At 45.7% G+C, this 18,837-nt stretch overlaps 1 protein-coding gene across 2 annotated transcripts in view; it reads left to right on the top strand.

The window, feature by feature from the left end:
- Positions 1–18,837, top strand: part of PPM1H (protein phosphatase, Mg2+/Mn2+ dependent 1H) — a 272,860-nt gene that overhangs the window by 120,879 nt on the left and 133,144 nt on the right. For both annotated transcript variants that reach the window (XM_021091936.2, XM_084956249.1), the window contains one exon: positions 9,867–10,211. In XM_021091936.2, the coding sequence (XP_020947595.1) occupies positions 9,867–10,211 (345 nt within the window). The remainder of the gene's footprint in view (positions 1–9,866; positions 10,212–18,837) is intronic.

Here is an 18,837-nt window from a genome sequence, read left to right as displayed (position 1 = left end):
TTCTTGCCTCCTTTGTCAAAGATTGACTATTCTGTGTTGTAATTTTTCCACTTAAAAAAAAAAAAAAAGATATAGGCCTTCATTTAGAAGAGAATTTTTTTCCACCTGGTCTTAAAGCCATAAAGCCCAGCAAATCAAGTACAGCCAGAGAAGGCAGTGTCCCATCCCTTTGGTTTCCACAGAGCACCTGGAAGATTCTCAGGGTCCTGGCTCCAGGCTCCTTGTTTGTAGGACACAGCTAGCCTCAAAGAGCTGAGTGGTCATAGATTTAGATAAGTCACCGCCACTCCTGGAGTAGATTAGGTTTATTCTCTTGGTTTTACTAATATGAAATCTTATGTAAAATTCTTATTTCTTAAACTGCTATATTGCTTTGAAAAAATAAAGACAAATGAAAAAAATCCACTTTCTTCCTTTCTTGGTATATTTAGTAGTCATGGAGCATCTGTTCTATACTGGGCACCCCCTGGAAATGCCACCATAAATGAGATAAACTTGAACCTCTGAGTAGGCTGAAACAGACACATCAGGCGCTTTCACACCAGTGAATAAACACTGTGGTAGAGGATGTATAGATGCTGAGGTGGTCCAGGCAGGCTCGATGGGGAGGGGAAGTCATGCTTCTGCTGAAAACTGTTCTCTAAGCAGAAGGTAAGGGATGAGTGTTTTAGGGCAGAAGAAAAACGACATATATATCCTAGAGGTGATGAAGAGTTAGAAGAGAGGGAACGAGGGAATTCAGGACCACTGACAAGGAGCAAGAGAGGGGTGGCAACTAGATCATGAAGGGCCCGTGAGCCATGTGAGCATTTCAGGAGACGGGAAAGAACTTTACGGATGGTCGGGAGTCATTGAAGACTCTATGCAGTGACGGAATGCGGGTATATTTGCAATAAAATTGCAGATTCGAGATGTTTTAAAAGCATTGTATTCATATAACTTGGCATTTTCCAGCCCTCTTTGGTAGACTCACTGTTCCAGCCCCAGCTTAAACACCCAACGTCACTGCTGTTCCTTGACATTGGTGTGACCTGGAGGACGTGTTCATCCCTCAAGCTTCTCAGATCTGCCTTGAGGTTCTCAGATCTCAGACCTCGTGCCTCAAACTGTGCACTCTTACCTGACAGCAGTTGATGGCACTGCTCCGAGTAAAGAAGCAGGTGGGGGGGAAGCAGTCCTCGTATCCGTTTCAGAATCGATGTATGGCACCTTCTGTTTGATCATGCCACTTTCGCTCACAAGTAGGTTTTCATTTTCCGTTAAGGTCTTAGGCCCATTTCAAACCCGAGTAAAGAAGCAGGTGGGGGGGAAGCAGTCCTCGTATCCGTTTCAGAATCGATGTATGGCACCTTCTGTTTGATCATGCCACTTTCGCTCACAAGTAGGTTTTCATTTTCCGTTAAGGTCTTAGGCCCATTTCAAACCCGTATAGCACCCCAGCCTCTTGTTCCTTGAAACGTCTGATGAAGTCATTTGACTTCTCTCTCAAGGCCCCGGAACAGCAAGCAGCCCCCTTACCTAGGTCCTTTCTGCCTCCAGACAGACCCCTGGGGCCTCTGCTTCCTTCTCGCAGTTCACCTGCAGAAAGCCTAGCTCTCAGCACTTCCAGGGCCAGAGACATCACCCCTAAATAGCCCGAGGCAGAAGACTGGAACCTCTGGCCTGCCTTGCCAGACTCCAGAACCTCACCTTGACCTGACCTTGCCCTCAAGATCAGCGCCAATCAGGCCACTGTCCACATGGGTCTGTCTGTCTGTCTCTCTCTCTCTCTCTCTCTCTCTATATATATATACACACACACACACATATATATATAGTCCTCTTTTCACCTGCATTGCCTATTAGTTGCTCCCCTCTCCCAGAATATTCTCTTTGATTCCATCACTGAATCATCATGCATGTGAGTAGTCACGGACAGTATGGTGAGTGCTTCAGTAGGGGTGAGTGCAGGGTGGAGAGGGAGCATCTAGGAAGAGGTGATAGTTAAGGTAAGCACAAAAGCCAGGTGGTAATCAGAGTTCCCATCATGGCACAGTGGTTAACAAATCCAACTAGGAACCAGGAGGTTGCGGGTTCGATCCCTGGCCTTGCTCAGTGGATTGAGGATCTGGCATTGCCGTGAGCTGTGGTGTACGTTGCAGACGTGGCTCAGATCCTGCATTGCCTGGGAACCTCCATATGCTGTGGAAGCAGCCCTAGAAAAGGCAAAAAGACAAAAAGACAAAAAAAAAAAAAAAAAAGCCAGGAGGTGGTATGGGGGGCAGCACGGTGCAGGAAACAGTGGTTTATGATGAACTGCAAGCACTGTAGTTTTGTGTGGGTGGAATTTGGAGTTAGAGATGGAATATGGAGAAAGAGAATCAGAGACTAGATCAGAGACTGCAGATAGGGCTCATAGCCTGGAGTCAGCCCACAGAGCAGGTTGTTAGGCTGGTAAAAGACATATGATCAGATTTTGGGCCTTCAAAAAGCTTAGGTTGCAGGAGTTCCTGTGGTGGCGCAGTGGTTAACGAATCCGACTAGGAACCATGAGGTTGCAGGTTCGATCCCTGGCCTTGCTCAGTGGGTTAAGGATTCGGCATTGCCGTGAGCCGTGGTGTAGGTTGCAGACACGGGTCGGATCTGGCATTGCTGTGGCTCTGGTGTAGGCCGGTGGCTACAGCTCCGATTAGACCCTAGCCTGGGAACCTCCATATGCCACAGGAGCGGCCCAAGAAATGGCAAAAAAGACAAAAACAAAAAACAAAAAAACTCAGGTTGCATAGTGGGGAAGTGATTCTAGAGCCAAGCGTATATCGAAGCAGACTTCCCCTGCAGGGCCGGGCAGAGCATGGAGTGGGGGTGTTCACCCTAACACAAGGGTGACAGCATAGAGCGTGGACTCCGATCCCAGGTGCATCAGTTACTAGGGAGTGACCTGGACAGTCTTTTTCCCTCCTATAAAATGGGGTGTATCTTCATATGATATCACTTATATGGGAAGTGTAAAATATGACACAAATGATCTATCTACAAAACAGACACAGATCATGGACATGGAGGGCAGACCTGTGTTTGCCGGGGGGGACGGGGGAGAGAGGGGAATGGATGGGGAGTTTGGGGCTGGAAGATGCAGACTGTTACATTTAGAACAGATGGGTGATGGGGTCCTGCTGTATAGCACAGAAAACTCAATCCAGTCTTTTGGAACCTGACAGAAAATGAAAAAATGGGTGTGTATGGGTGACTGGGTCATGTTAATGTACAGCAGAAAATGAAGGAACATTGTAAATCAACTATATTTTAATCCAAAAAAATTTGAAATGGGGATTGTAACCACACCTCAAAGGGTGGTTATTTATAGGATTGTAGTAGAATTAAATGAGCTAATATTGGTAAAGCATTTGGAATATTGCCTGCCATATACGATTTGATAAAGGATGGGAAGCGTGCTCTAGATCTGTAACTGGATGGGTCTCTGCCTTTGTGGTCATTTAGGCTTTCCTAGCTGAGCTGGAATATGAGCGTGTGCTAAGAGCCCTCTCTGACTCTCTGACGTTGTTATCTCCGCATGTAGTATATCACTCACTTGAACTTCCCTGCCATAGGAGGACATTAAGATCTTCAAGTCTCTTGACTGGCTTGATTTTATCAAGTTTGGAGTCTTTCAAAATATTATTTTATTTATTTATTTATTTAGCTTTTTTGGGGGGGGGGGCTGCACCCACGGCATATGGAAGTTCCCAGGCTGGGGATCAAATTGGAGCTGTAGCCGCTGACCTACACCACAACCACAGCAATGTCGGATCCCTAACCCACTGAGTGAGGCCAGGGGATTGAACCCCCATCCTCATGGATCCTAGTCGGGTTCATTAACTGCTGAGCCACAAAGAGAACTCCCCAAATTTTATTTTTTTAAACAGTCAAATCCTTTTTCCCAAAATCTTTTGCAAAACCCTGATGTTTATAACTGATAAAATGATGCCATTCGGGTTGGAATAATTGTCAAAGGGACTCATCACTTCAATACCCACTTATCTTCCTCTTCCCTAAGGTTCCTCTTCAGAACCAAGGAGCATAGTTTGGACACCACCGGTCTGATCCACTCAGGGAGATGTCATTGACTCATCTGAGGTCATACAGTGAACCCATGCGATACAGGACTTGAATGGGAGTCTCTTCATAGCCCTCCTTTTGACCAGGGGTTCTTAACAGTGGCTGCTTGTTAGGATCCTGAGGAAGCTTTAAAAAAAAAAAATGAATGGTGGGCCCCCATCTTCAGAAACTCTGCTTAATTGCTCTGAAATGGGCCCCTGCATCAATCTGTGCCAGATTTATTTAGTCTACACTTTCTTGGTGGAGAAAAACTTGCTTTGTGGAAAAATTATATTTTACAGGTTTTGGCTGTGAAAAATATTAATTGCCTTTAAAAAATTCGCTGTACCAAACTTGATAGCATCACTGTGCATGCTATCATGTGTTGAGGTTTCTCAAAAGGAGAATCTTGAGCCTCGTGTCAGCAGCATCCCCAGCTAAGCTTCCTTGTGACTCTGAAAATTCCCCAGATATTTTGTCAGCTGGTGGTGATTGTGGTAGCTGCAGAATGCTTTGCCTGCCTGAAGGAAATGGATTACTTGTCAGTAAAACTTCAGGGTTGCTTTTTCGAAACGCCATAGCATTCCACAGCAGGGTGGCTCATTATTTCATGCGGCTTGACCTTCTCTGGCTCAAAGGTATGCCTCTGGAAACATGATAACGTTTGTGTCACAGAACCTGCGCCCAGACACTGACACAGTTGCTCCTGTTCCGTCCCCCTCCTGCCTCCCGCTGCAGGGTCCTGCAGGACGTTTGCTGGGTTTTCATTTAATCAGGTGTAGGAGGACTGTGTGCAGGGGTTTCACTCAGGTGGTCTTGGGCCCAATGGGGAATTAGATGTGATCAGCAAGAGATCCTTTCCTTTTGCCACTTTTCCCTGGTTGTGGGGATGTGATATGGCAGTTACATGCTTTACTCATGCTGCAAGTAACAAGGGCCAGCAGTGGAGTTGATAATCATTGCAAAGTGGTGATGAGCGTCAATGACAATTCAAGATGTGCGGAAAGACAAGATGTGCAGCCAAGTCCCAGATGCTGCCAACACCCCTGTGCTGGGTGCCTTACATTCACAATTGGAGGAAATGCCAAATTTCAGAGGTCTGTGAACATGAGGATGGGTTCATGTACTCTCTGAATTCCATCCACCGATGCCCTAAATTAAGAACCTTTTCCGGGAGGCTCAGTGTTCTCCACTTCCACCTACTTCAGATGCTTTTTTGTGCTGCGTTTTGCTTATCTGTACCCCCCCCCCCTTCCTGTTGTGTGTGTCACAAGTTCCAGGACACTATGTGAACCCCCACATCCTTGCTTCTCCGTGTGCCCGGCTGTGTTATCTCACAACAGTGGCTCATCAGAAATGTCAAGAAGCCCATGGGACAGCTTGCCAGGACCTGTGCAGCATCCCTAGCAAGACCTGAAGGGCCCAGACTTCTTCTCACTTTCTGTCCTACACCCTGGGCTGCAGCTTTCAGTCTTTTTTTGCAAGAGGGTTATGCTACCTCCAGGTGTCACTTCTGTGACCCAGGCAGGAAGAAAAAGGGAAGGATAAAGATCAAAAGGCCAGGCCTATTGAATTGTCCTTTTTTGTCAAGAAAACTGTAACTTTCCTGGAAGGTCCACCCAAGAGATTTCTCCTTGCAGCTCACTGGCCAGAGCAGGGCCACATGACCACACGGAGCTGCAGGGGAGTCTGGGGCGGTGAGTATTTTTAGTAGATACGTCACTGTCCCAAACAGAATGGACAGTGAGGAGGAAGGGAGAATAGAGGCTGGAGAAGTATCTACTGGAGCCAGCCCCCTCACCTGAGCCTCCTGGTCCAGTCTTTTCCTGATCGCCATATCACCTTTCCATCCATCTACATTCTGCTGTGTTGTCTTCGAGGCCCATCTTCTCCCCCACCTGCCCAGCCCACATTGGTCTATCCTTCTTACCCACTGAACTTGGAGAGCTAGCAGAGGCATCTAGGGAGCCCAGGGTGTCGGGTGGGAAGTCAGAAGGAGCCAGAGCCCTCCGTGTCTTGCTTGGGATGATGCGCAGGTCCTGGCAAGCTATTTCCTAGGGAGCCTCCCCATTTTGGTGAAGCCCCAAAAAATAGCTTAGCTCAGATCATATCATGATGAAATGACAGCAGCTACACAAAGTGTGTGTTCCAGGCATGTTACTTAGCTCCTCGCTTGGTGTAAATTATTACGTTTAACCTCCCCAGCACCCCTCCCCTATAAGGTAGCCATCACCTGCCTTTTGGTTCCTAGGAAACTGTGGCACAGAGAGGTTAAGCAACAGGGAGAGCCAGCTCTAGAGTGACCCACCAGGGTCCGTGGCCTGGACTGCTTGCCTCACCTTGCTCTGCCTCCCAGTCACCTGACTGGTGTTGAAGATGCCATTTGAATCCAGATCTTGTCATCCTCGGGTTGTTGCTCTTTCCGCTTAACTGAGTTAGCATCCTTGTTTTATGATGCTTTTAGTCATTCAGAAGTGTTTCTTTCTGCCCGGATTTGATTGTCTTTTTAGAGTGGTGTTTACCTTCTAACTAGCATCCTCCCCTTCATTCTTTCTTTGCTAATCCTCACAATACAGCTTGAATGATCTTTTTAAAAATATAAAGCAGTTTTCTTTCTTTTTTTTTTTTTTTTTTTTTTTGTCTGCCATTTCTGGGGCTGTTCCCACGGCATATGGAGGTTCCCAGGCTAGGGGTCTAACCACAGCAATGCGGGATCTAAGCCACGTCTGCTACACCACAGCTCATGGCAACACCAGATTGAACCCACTGAGCAAGGCCAGGGATCAAACCCACAACCTTATACTTCCTGGTTGGATTCGTTAACCACTGAGCCACGACGGGAACTCCTAAAGCAGTTTTCGAATTCCCCCATCAGTATTGGCTTTCTGTTCTTCTTAAGCTAAAGCCAAGGTCCTTCATGTGTCCTGGAAGGACTGAGGGGTCCAGCCTGTGGGACTGCTTCCCTCTCCAGCCTCATTTCATACCCCATCTTTCCTGCCTCCCTCCCCCATTCAGCCACATGGCCATGGTTCAGTCTCCTCCTGCTCATCATACACCTCCACAGAGCTCTGCACCTGCTGTTGCAGCTGCCTAGCACTCTCCTCTCCCTTCCTTGTGAATTTCCAATAGCCCTCAGCCTGGTCCTCAGGTCCTCAGGAAGCCCCCTCCAGTACGCCCATCTGCAGGCTGGCCTCGTGGCATTAGAACCTCTCCTTGTCACCCTCACCAGAATTAAGCTCTGATCTTTACTTGTGTGATTATTTGATTCATGTCTATCTCCCCTGCTGGATTGTTAAGATCAGACCATGGTGGGTATTTCTTTCATTTAGTATTTTATCTTCATGGCCCACTTTCACGCTTGTCACCTAGACAGTGCTCAGTAAATATTTGTTGACAAACAAACAAACAAACAAAAAAGTTTACCTCTTAGCCCCTAACACAGAATAGACTGAAAGCAAAGTTTTAAAACAAGAGTAAGTGGGAGTTCCTCTTGTGGCTCAGCAGAAATAAATCTGACTGGTATCCATGAGGACGCAGGTTTTATCCCTGGCCTCGCTCAGTGGATTAAGGATCTGGTATTGCCATGAGCTGTGGTGTAGGTCACAGATGTGGCTCAGATCTGGCATTGCTGTGGCTCTGGTGTAGGCCAGTAGGTATAGCTCCGATTCACCCCCTAGCCTGGGAACCTCCATATGCCGCAGGTGTGGCCCTAAAAGACAAAAAATAAAAATAAAACAAGAGTAATGGCACATGTCATCATAACTACACAGTATCTTCCAGCATCATTCTAAGATGGACCAAAAGTGGTGGTTACCAGGGACTGGAAGGTGGGGGGATAGAAGAGATTTGGGGTAAGGGTACAGTCTTGTAGTGCATTGTAAATCAGCCCTAGAGATCTAATGCACAGTATACTGCATGTAGACAATTATATTGTATTATAATAATCACCCTTGCTAGGAGATTAGATCTTAATTACTCTTTTCTCTTCCTTCCTTCCTCCCTCTCTCTTTCCTTCCTTTCTCCCTCCCTCCCTCCTTTCTCTTTCTTTCTTTTTCTTTCCTTCCTTCCTTCCTTCTTTCTTTTCTTTTCTTTTCTTTTCTTTTCTTTTCTTTTCTCTCTCTCTCTCTCTCTCTCTCTCTCTCTTTCTCTCTTTCTCTCTTTCTCTCTTTCTCTCTTTCTCTCTTCTCTTTCTCTCTTTCTTTCTTTCTTTCTCTCTCTCTCTCTCTCTCTCTCTCTCTCTCTCTCTCTCTCTTTCTTTCTTTCTTTCTTTCCTTTTCAGTGCTGCATCCGTGGCATATGGGAGGTTCCTAGGCTAGGGGTCCAATTGGAGCTACAGCTGCCAGCCTACACCATAGCTCATGGCAACACCCGCTCCTTAACCTGCTGAGTGAGGCCAGGGATAGAACACACATCCTCATGGATACTAGCTGGATTGGTTTCCACTGCCCCATAACAGAAACTCCTAGATCTTAATTATTCTAACCACAAAAAAAGAATTAATTATGTGAAGTGATAGAGCTGCTACCCATTGTTATGCTGTCAACTATATCACAGTGTATAAAATATATCAAACCAACATGTACACCTTAAATTTATACAAGCCAATTATATTTCAATTAAGAAAATAAGATAGATCAAAAGGACTTTATGTAATGGTTTCAACTGAAAAAAAATTCAGTATTTATTGCCTCAGGGTAGATAAGTCTAGTTGTCAAAGTAGCTGTTATATGCACCTTAACTATTTAATCTCCGTGTTTAATATCTACCTCCTCCAGATACATTGTAATTGAGCTCTTTTTTTTTTTCCCTCCTATAGCTAAGATCTTAGGCATGCGTGAATCAAACATGGTTTTTTTTAAGGTGTTCATGTTGAAGTTCCCTCGTAGGGCTCAGCAGATTAAGGATTTAGCATTGTTGTTGCTGTGGCTCTGGTTACTGCAGTGGCAAGAGTGGCGAGAGAGGCAAGAGTTCGATCCCTGGCCAGGGAATTTCCTTCCACAGTGTGTCTTGGGCACTGCGGTCGGGGCGGGGGGGGGGGGGGGGGTGTTCATCTTGAAATAGCCTCACAGTCAACCATCAGGTACCAAATCCATGGCAGATGAGGGACCGTGGTCTGCACAGAGCTTTAGGGTAAGAAGAGGAAGCTGAGAGGCTGAGTGACAGCTGGAAAACTGAGAGAATAAGGAAGGATGAAGAGATTTCAATGGGCTCCATCTGTAAAGTTGAATTAGACTGACTGTTTAAGGAAAAACATATTCTAAAAATTCAGGCTGTAGACGTATGCAAATGGAGCAATTATCTGAGATGATCAAAGCCCTCTGGAGGGAAAATGGATCTGCTTATTTCCCCTCCAAGAACCAATAAAAAGGGCCTTTCTCCAAAGACTTCAGGCCAAACCTGCCCTCAGGTTGCCTAGAAGAAAGGTGAGGAGTTAGAGCTGTAAAGACTTACCTGTTTGTGTGGAATATTTCTTCTCACGTCTACCGCGGCACAGCAGAGTAGGTCTCACCTCAGGTGATGACTGAGTCGGTGGTGACATGAGCTCCTCCCCTGGGTGGACAGGGAAGGTACCACTTGATCCGTGGGGTGGTAGTAACAGCAGTGATGAATCTGGGGGCCCATCCCTGACTGTTTTGTCCTGTTTGGACACCCTCAACTCTACCCGCACCCCCACTTGTTTGCAGACCCAGGACAGACAACCAGGTGGATGCACTGAGGGTGGATGTCACCCTCACCCAGGGGCCGCGGCCACTGTGGTTCTCACTCCTTCCTGTCGCGCTCTCCCCCCGCAGGAATCTGAAGGCATTTCCTGCCACTACTGGTCACTGTTTGACGGACACGCGGGGTCCGGGGCAGCCGTGGTGGCGTCCCGCCTGCTTCAGCACCACGTCACGGAGCAGCTGCAGGACATCGTGGAGATCCTCAAGAACTCGGCTGTGCTGCCGCCCACCTGCCTGGGCGAGGAGCCGGACCACACGCCTGCCAACAGCCGGACTCTGACGCGGGCAGCCTCGCTTCGCGGTGGGGTGGGCGCCCCCGGCTCCCCTGGCACCCCGCCCACGCGCTTCTTCACCGAGAAGAAGATCCCGCACGAGTGCCTGGTCATCGGCGCCCTTGAAAGTGCGTTCAAGGAAATGGTAGGTATCCAGAAGATGACTGGGTGGTCACGGAAGCCACATCCTTGTTTCTCAGAAGGGTCCTTGGAAGGGGGTGTCTCTGACATGTCCACTTGCTGCCCGGTTGCCCTCCGTGTTGGCCCTCCTCCAGCAGGGCTTCCACTCTCAAAGGAAGTGAGTAGCAAGAGTTCTAGCATGGATCACGTGCTGGCAGAAATGTAAAAAAAAAAAGATGAAAGCGGGATAGTGCAGGAGGTGATAACTGCTTATAAGTGTGTGTGCTATTGATTCTCTTTCTGCCATAAGGCTTATTAAGTGTATGGGCTATTGATTCTTTCTGCCAACGCTTATGGATGCCAGCTGGTACAACTCCACTTAATTGAAATGTGAGCCTGGTTGCCATCTGTTTCACACATGGGTGCAAATTCCAGGTGTTTGAGGAACCAGAGCTTCTAGTCAGGTGCTCAGAAGTACCCTTCCTGTACAAATCTAACCTGAGAACAGCCATTTTCCCATGATTGGCAGTATGGTTCCCGATGCTTAAAGCAAGTAGGGGCCAATATCCAAGAATTCTTTGATTTACTCGGGAACATGGGTTTGTTGGTACATTTAAATTTGTTTTTGTTTTGTTTTGTTTAAAGCAAAGTCTTTATTAAAGGAAAGCAGATAGCTCCCAGGACTGCTGGGATCGGGGAGAAGAGCCTCCCCTTCTCTATTGCCCTGTAAGGGTTTTTAATCTCTTAAAGGTAGGGAGGGTACCAACATGGGGTCCAGAAAGATGTGGTCTTCTCCCATTGGCCTTGTTCAATTACCTTTATCAGTCCTTGTCCAAGAGGGTCCTAGGGGGCGGAAATGTTTCTTAAGTCTCATAGTTTCTTTGTCCTTTTCTTCCCATAAACTGGGGTGTAGGGATTAATGTCCATTTGGGCGTAGGTACATTCCCTATAGTAAACAAGGCCTGTGGGGATGTTACTCCCTGGAACCCTTAAGCCACAAATGTTAATCAGTAGCCGTATCAAACCATGCATCGAAGCCCATGCTCCTACACTGACTACCTGAGTTAATATTCTGCCTCAATTCCACCCCCCGCCCCAGAGTTGGATTGGAGACTCTAACTGCAGGGGGAAAAGAGGCAAAAACCACTCTGACTGCTTCCTGCTGAAAGGGGGCATCGTTAGGGGAAAGCAGTTAGGTCTCCACTCATGGGACAGTCGAGTGGGCTTTGGTATATTTCATTGGGTACTCCTTCCATCACCATTTGAAGGTTGATAGCTTCTAATTGGGATGTAATGAAGCAGGAAATACAGTTAATTATACAGGGTCTGAATAAAAGGATCAAGATCACAGTGATGGCTATGGTAAGGAAATATTTTCACCCGGAGGAGGTCAACCAGTTCCAGGGGGCAGCTCTAAAAGCTGGAGCTGGATGGGACATCCCATGAATCTGTTGCTGGAGATCTGGCAGGGAATCAGACACATTCTGTTAATAATGAGCAATGCAGACACCATGTAGATTTTATAATAGCACAGATAACTGTCCTTGTGAGGCGTATAGTACATTTAAATTTGAATGTGCGTCTGATCAGGGGATTCAGCCTCGCTCCTGAGAACACATTCAGCTGCCCTCGCAGTGTCCCCTGCGGTCCCTCTGCCTGGTGAGAATCACCTAGAAGGTCTTTTCTGCACCAACACCCCCTCCCCCCAGCTCACTTTCTACTGAGGCAATTATTTCGGTTCCAGAGATTTCTCTCCTGAGCAGCAGCCTAGAGTAAGAGCTATGTAAAGATATTGTAATACTAGAGTAAGGTGAGTGGGCAGGCGTGTCCTTAAAACCCAGAGATTAAAAATGATGACAAGCTCTTAAGTACAGCGAGAGCCTCTTGAAAAACATCTCTCCAGAACTGAATGTACACACCAGTTACATTCCAGGAGCTCATGATTTCATGTAATGAGTGGAGAAAAGTCAGTTTTACCAATCAGCATCATCTGATTTGTTCCTAAGGCAAAAGCAGGTCACATGAACTACTATGAGAATGTGAGTTGTCCTCTCCCTAAAGTGAGGAGAGCGTGCCGCTAATTTGCACTGTCTCCTCGCTTTAACTCATTTCATCTTTGGTGTTTCTTTCCTCATCACAGAGAAATTTACCCTTTGAGTAGTAGGTGGTTTAAAATCCACTGCTATCTCGGGAGTGTCTGGTAGTCTTCCATCCCAAGAAAAACACCAGGAGGCTGGAAAAGATTATTTAGGAAATAAAGGAATCAGGGTAGTTAAGTTGACGCCTTCTCAGGTTTGGTGTAAAATCTCCCTCTAGCATGGAAGCTCTGATGTGAAGAGCTGTTTCTAAATGCAAATGCTCGGAGAGCTACATATTTAATTGAAGGAAAAATTTGGCAGTGGACTCTTCCCCTAGTTCATTGGAAGGAAGAAGTCAGCTTATAGGTTAAAAGGGAAAAACAAAAAAAACTTTGGATTTTTCGTTTCCTTCGATAATTGCTCATGCTACGGACCATCTTTTACTTCACGCTGCTGTATTCTCTACGTTATCCACTAGAGGCCAATGTCACATTGAGTTGGGCCTCCAAGTCCATCCGTCTCAGGCTGTCACTGCCCATTAATGGCTCAGGGTTCCTAGCAACTGCTGTGCTTGAAATGAGAGGCTCATTCAGAAAAATACTTAATAAAGAGCCTCCGTCTTGGTCTTTAAAATCTTCCTAGCTTTTCACTAGCTAGTTCATTACCAGAAGTTTTTCTTAGATACTTGGTTATCAGCAAAAAAAAAAAAAAAAAAAAAGTCATTTCACTTTTTTGTGTAATTCATTCAATCCATAAATATTTGTTGAGCGCTCCCTCGAAGCCAGGCCTAATGAGGAAAAGAGCAAAGAAGAAATCAGGCAAAGATGGGTATGAAACAGGCCAAATATAAGCAGGAGGGGCTTCCAGAGGTGACATGCAGGGCGAAGTAGGAAACTGATAAGGAGGTGAGGGGAGGTTCCCTGGAGAAGGGGTGCTCAGTGGAGCAGGAGCAAAGCAGACAGACCGAGGGGCCAGGAGACGTTCTGGGCAGAGGAACCACTGGTGGGAAGAACCACACGAGGGAGAGCACCCAGAAGGCCAAAGGCGGCACGCTGACATCCACAGCGGCTACGTGACAGATTTCAAGGGTAGGAATGAGGCCAGGTGACTTGAAGAGGCCTTGCTGTGCCATATTAGGAATTGGGGGCCTGAAGCCATATCTGTTCTTCTCTAATCCATCGCTCGCTTCTAGCTTCCGTTACCCACTGAGGTTCTCCCCGGGGTTGTCTCTCTGGCCCCAAGCGTGGGCTTCCCACTGTGTGCTTGGCCTTCCTGAGTGAGGATACTCCCCAGCTCTTGGTTCCCCTGGTTCCTGGCAGGGGGCCACCTCCTGCTCGGCTGGGGACTGAGCCAGTGGATGCCTGTCGGCCCAGAATATTATCCATCCTGTGCCGTTACTCTCAGTGTCCCTGCCCGGATGATGTCTTATGTTTCCCCTAACTACAGGCAGATGCTCTAGTGTTTTCTTTGCTTCATCTGGGACCTGAGGAAAAATCTACTCCAGCATCACAGAAAGATGCCAGACTTAACTATCCAATAACGTGGGGTGAGCGTCTAAACTCACAACACGGAAATTATATAGCATACTTTAGAGGCAGTGGCCTAAAAGGTCATTCCCAATCCATAAGGAATACTTTTCCTTTCCTCCTCCCCTCCATGGTAGGTTTCTGAGAGTCGGTGTTTGAACGTAAGCTTTGGTTTTTGGAAATGCTCAACCAGCAGTTTCTTTCTTTACCCTGTTGGCCTGACCTTGGTGGTTCTTCCTCAGGCCTTTCCGAGGGGGACAGGTTTGGAATTTCCTGGCCCTTCTAGTTTTTTTTCCTCAAAACAGCCAGCCACTTTCTAACTTGACTGTTTCCTTCCTCCCTTCCTTTCTTTCTTCCTTTCTTTCTTTTTTTGTCTTTTACGGCTGTACGTGTTGGTATATGGAGGTTCCCAGGCTAGGATCCAATCAGAGCTACAGCTGCTGGCTTACACCACAGCCACAGCCACACCAGATCTGAGCCACTTCTGTGACCTACACCACAGCTCACAGCAGCGCTGGATCCTTAACCCACTGAGCGAGGCCAGGGATCGAACCTGCATCCTCATGGGTACTAGTCAGATTCGTTTCTGCTGAGCCACAACGGCGGCTCCTAACTTTCCTGTTTCTGGGTGTTCTTTAGGTATGATTTTATGCCATTCTGACCCTCTATAATAGAAAAACTCAGTACTGAGTAAGATTCAGTCATTTCAGCTTTGTGGCTCTCTTGCTTTCTCTTGCACTTTTAATCCCTAAAAATTCCCCACGTTCAGTCCTTAAGCCTCAGATTTGCCTCACTGATGACATCTCTGCAGCTACCCCTCTGAGATTTGGAATGTATCTTATAGTATCTTTAAAGGCAAAGCTTGCCTCTCTTTGGGGTTTTGCTTTTTTTTAAGCATTTTTGTTTTTGTTTTGTCTTTTTGCCTTTTCTAAGGCTGCTCCCACAGCATGTGGAGGTTCCCAGACTAGGGGTCTAATTGGAGCTGTAGCTGCCAGCCTATACCACAGCCACAGCAATGCAGGATCCAAGCCTCGTCTGCCACCTACACCACAGCTCACGGCAACACCGGATCCTTAACCCGCTAATCGAAGCCAGAGATCAAACCCGCATCCTCATGGTTCCTAGTCGGATTTGTTAACCACTGAGCCATGATGGGAACTCCCAGGTTTTGCTTTTTTTATGATAGTTCAGCAAAGTGGAATCAGTGGTCTTTCCTTTCTCTTTCTCTCTCTTCATCTCCCACCATTGCCCTTCTCAATCACTAGTGTTTGTTGAGCTTGTATTTTATAACCAGCATTTTTCTATACACGATGAGAATCTAGCAGTAAAAGATTCGATTTTATATCTGGGAGCTTTTGGAGTCAGGCATTCTATGAACATAGAAACATACAGTTGCTCCTTTCTTTTACTGTCTTAAGTGATATGAAGTGAGGTGTTACTATCTGTCTGAAAGAGAGAATCCACTACAAAGATTCAGAAATGAATAGTACTTATCTCTAGAAAAAAAGCAGGTACTCATCAAAAAACATGGACTCCCAGCAGTGGGAGGAAAATGCTGCAGAGAAGGGGAGGTGATACGTCTCATCAAATACTGTAAGCTGCTTTGAAGGCACTATTCTTCCTTTTCACTTTGATCCTCGGGCTACCTGGCATACAGTACATGGCCTGTGAGAAGGTGACCACTGGCCTCGGATCCGTGCTGGCAGAGGCAGGTGTGCCCTGCGGCCCCCTGTTGTAGCTCCTCTTGGATCTCCCTTCATTGTGAGAAGGCTGTATGTACACCCCAAGCCTCCGCTGTCCACCATGGAAAATGAAACCCTCTCTCCCCAAAGGTCCAGAATCTCAGGAACTTTTGGACTGTCGTCTTTTCCGCATCTCAACACCACTTTGTAACAATGCCTGCTGTTGCAGCTGAGGTTTGCCACCTATTGTGTTTCCGTTGTTGCTTGGCCCAGGGTGACACATGCGAAGAAGATCAATGTCCTTTAAATCCTGGTATCGGTCTCCTTCCTACTTCTACACCCTCCCAAAACAGGCGTCGAATGGTCAGCATTTCAGACTCACATAAGAAGTCACTTCCAGGAGTTCCCGTCGTGGCGCAGTGGTTAACGAATCCGACTAGGAACCATGAGGTTGCGGGTTCGGTCCCTGCCCTTGCTCAGTGGGTTAAGGATCCGGCGTTGCCGTGAGCTGTGGTGTAGGTTGCAGACGCGGCTCGGATCCCGCGTTGCTGTGGCTCTGGCGTAGGCCGGTGGCTACAGCTCCGATTCAACCCCTAGCCTGGGAACCTCCATATGCCGCGGGAGCAGCCCAAGAAATAGCAACAACAACAAAAAAGACAAAAGACAAAAAAAAAAAAAAAAAAAAAAAAAGAAGTCACTTCCAGTTTGCACTGACCTGTGGAATCTGAAAAAAGGACAGACTGAACTTCTTTGCAGAACAGATGCTGACTCACAGACATTGAAAAACTTACGGTCTCCGGAGGAGACAGTTTGGGGGGTGGGGGGATGTGCTTGGGTTGTGGGATGGAAATCCTGTGAAATCAGATTGTTACGATCATTATACAACCACAGATGTGATAAATTCATTTGAGTAATAAAAAAAATCATATGATGAGCTATCATCAATAATTATTATCAATGATGACTCAGCCAACCAGATGCTCCTTCAATTTTACTGAAAACAAATAAAACGTTCTAACTTTCAAAAAAAAAAAAAAGTCACTTCCATTGTTGGTATAGTTGCAGAGACCTTTGCCCTCTTAAGAATCAGAACCAAGTCAGCAGTGGTGAACTCTTACCTACAATCTCTAGGAATTGAGTCCGGCACACAGGATCTCAAAATTCTGTCCTATTTCCTTTTCAGGGTGGTTATAGATTCTTGGCACAATGAAGAATGTTTTGGAAGTTTGATTGTTACAAGAGGAGGAAAAATGGCAATATTTTAACTTATAAAACTACCACGTATCTTCCTATCACTCAGTAAATGATTGGCAATACCACTCAGCTTGGCTTCGTTGGTACAAATCATACAGTGACACGGTGGTGAAAAAGGATAAATGCAAGGCTTACTAATAGTTTATCAATCCTATGATTTTGAAAATTAGGATATCCTTGGTGAGTGGACCTGTATGTCTGTCTGCCTTTAATCTGGAGAGTTTTTGGTCTTTGGTTTTGGTAGAACAGGAAGTTTCTCCAAGAAGGAATGAGCATGTGATTCCACTAACAGCCAGCAGGTGGCAATATTAGGCAGTGCTGGTTTTTCCTTTCCTATTGCCAGGGCTGACAGATTGGCTTGTTCCCAGAATAAACCGAAATCAGACCCAGATACTAAAACCATGCAGAATCTTATTATTTGTGACTGACACTATTAGCAGTGTGCTCAGAACCATGTTTTAACCCAGTTAGGGGGAGCTGCCAAGTCCTATTGAAACTACCCAACACTTGCTTCTTTCTGTTTTTTGATGCTGCTTTCTTTTTGCAACCTGAAATTGGTAGGAAACAAAGAATGATCCCGGAGTTGCATCATCTCGGGGACCTTCAAACCAAATTACAACGATCCCGAGCAATATATTTTCTTTCTTGCAATTCTTACCTGCTGAATTACTCTCATTTCACACACACATCTCTTTTTGTCTTTCATTGCTCTCTTTCTTGGAACAAAACAGAACAAAATACAATCTCAGGTTTTAAAAATTGGATCTAGTCTTTGATTTAGAGATAAACCTTGCTTAAATGTAATGTTTAGACAGACACAACACAGGATAAATCAGTCCTGCTAAGCAGAAAGTAGCCTTGAGAGGGAGTCGCAATTAAGCAGATAAATCAATTATCTTGTTAATTGAATCTTCTGAGTCATTTAAGTCGATCCTTTTAGGACATGGTTGAAAAGGAATGATAGTATGTCCCTGTGTTTTGCTAGTAATTTATCTTAGACTTATGTCTTGGGGTTTATGACAGCTAAAATGGGGAAAATATTCTAGATCAGTCCTTGTTTAGATCAGTCCTTGTTTAGCACCAAGCAGTGGGCCGTACTTCCACAATTTCCTTGACCTTTTGAAAAAAAAATACCCAAACTTCTTGAGTGTTTAAAAAAAAGACTGTATGTTTTCATGTTTTTTGCTTTTACCTAGAGTGTGAGAAGCTTAAGCTAATTGAAAAAGTTGAGAGTTTGACAAAATTAGGTCATTCATTCAACAGTAAATATGTCTTTATTGACTTCATTTATCATGTTTGATCGAGTAGTAAAAGAACCACCCAGATGGCCCTTACATGTTCCTTTCAGTACTAAGATTTTATGAAACATCTTTTAAAGAGGAGTAGGTGGTGTAGGAAAAAATAAATGTGCTATTTTGGCTTCTTAGGAGGGGAGGGGGAGGCAATTATTTTTAGAATATGTTCTAGTTACACCCAGTTTTAGAAGAAATAGAAGAGCCTATTTCCATGTCACTGAATCCTTCAGGAGGGATGAAGTCTGTGGAAACACATCTTTCAAATCCTTATCCCTGTGATCCCAGAGAGATACAAGTAATTAAAGTGTGCGTGTCTGTGTGTGTGTATGCGTGTGCACACACATAAACTACCACACCAAGGGGGGGGGGTGATGAAAGCATGAATATATTAGCAAAGTTTCTTGGTTCAAAAATAGCTAGACTTTGGTCCACTGTTTATATGGGAGTGTTGCCAAATTTAGCATTCCTTATGCCGGGATAACTATAGAGGGAAGGTAGTTGAAACATAGGGAAAGATGAAAGGAAAGATGAAATCCTTGAAAAAAAAAAATGTTGACTCACACAATTAATGAAGTAGCAAGGGACTCACTGGGCACGCCAACTAGAATATTTCCCCCGAAATTGAAGGCAACTATTAACTCTGCTGTAGCAGAAAATCTTAGGGTCAAACACTCTATCTTGATATTTTTTAAAGGATTAAATCATTTTGTGATCAGATTTTCTTGTGCTCTAAACCATGAAAATAAGGCATATATGATGCAGAATAATCTTGGAGTTCTCTCTGTGGCTGAGTGTGTTAAGAACCTGACTAGTATC

Source organism: Sus scrofa, chromosome 5 (assembly GCF_054392235.1).
Source record: "Sus scrofa isolate SSC_HxYL_T2T_F1_AM1 chromosome 5, Sscrofa_HxYL_maternal_Yorkshire_Landrace_v2.0, whole genome shotgun sequence".
In the NCBI taxonomy this organism is placed as follows: Eukaryota; Metazoa; Chordata; class Mammalia; order Artiodactyla; family Suidae; genus Sus; species Sus scrofa.
The sequence above is the reverse complement of the archived record's forward strand: the minus strand, read 5'-3'. Positions and strand labels throughout refer to the sequence as shown.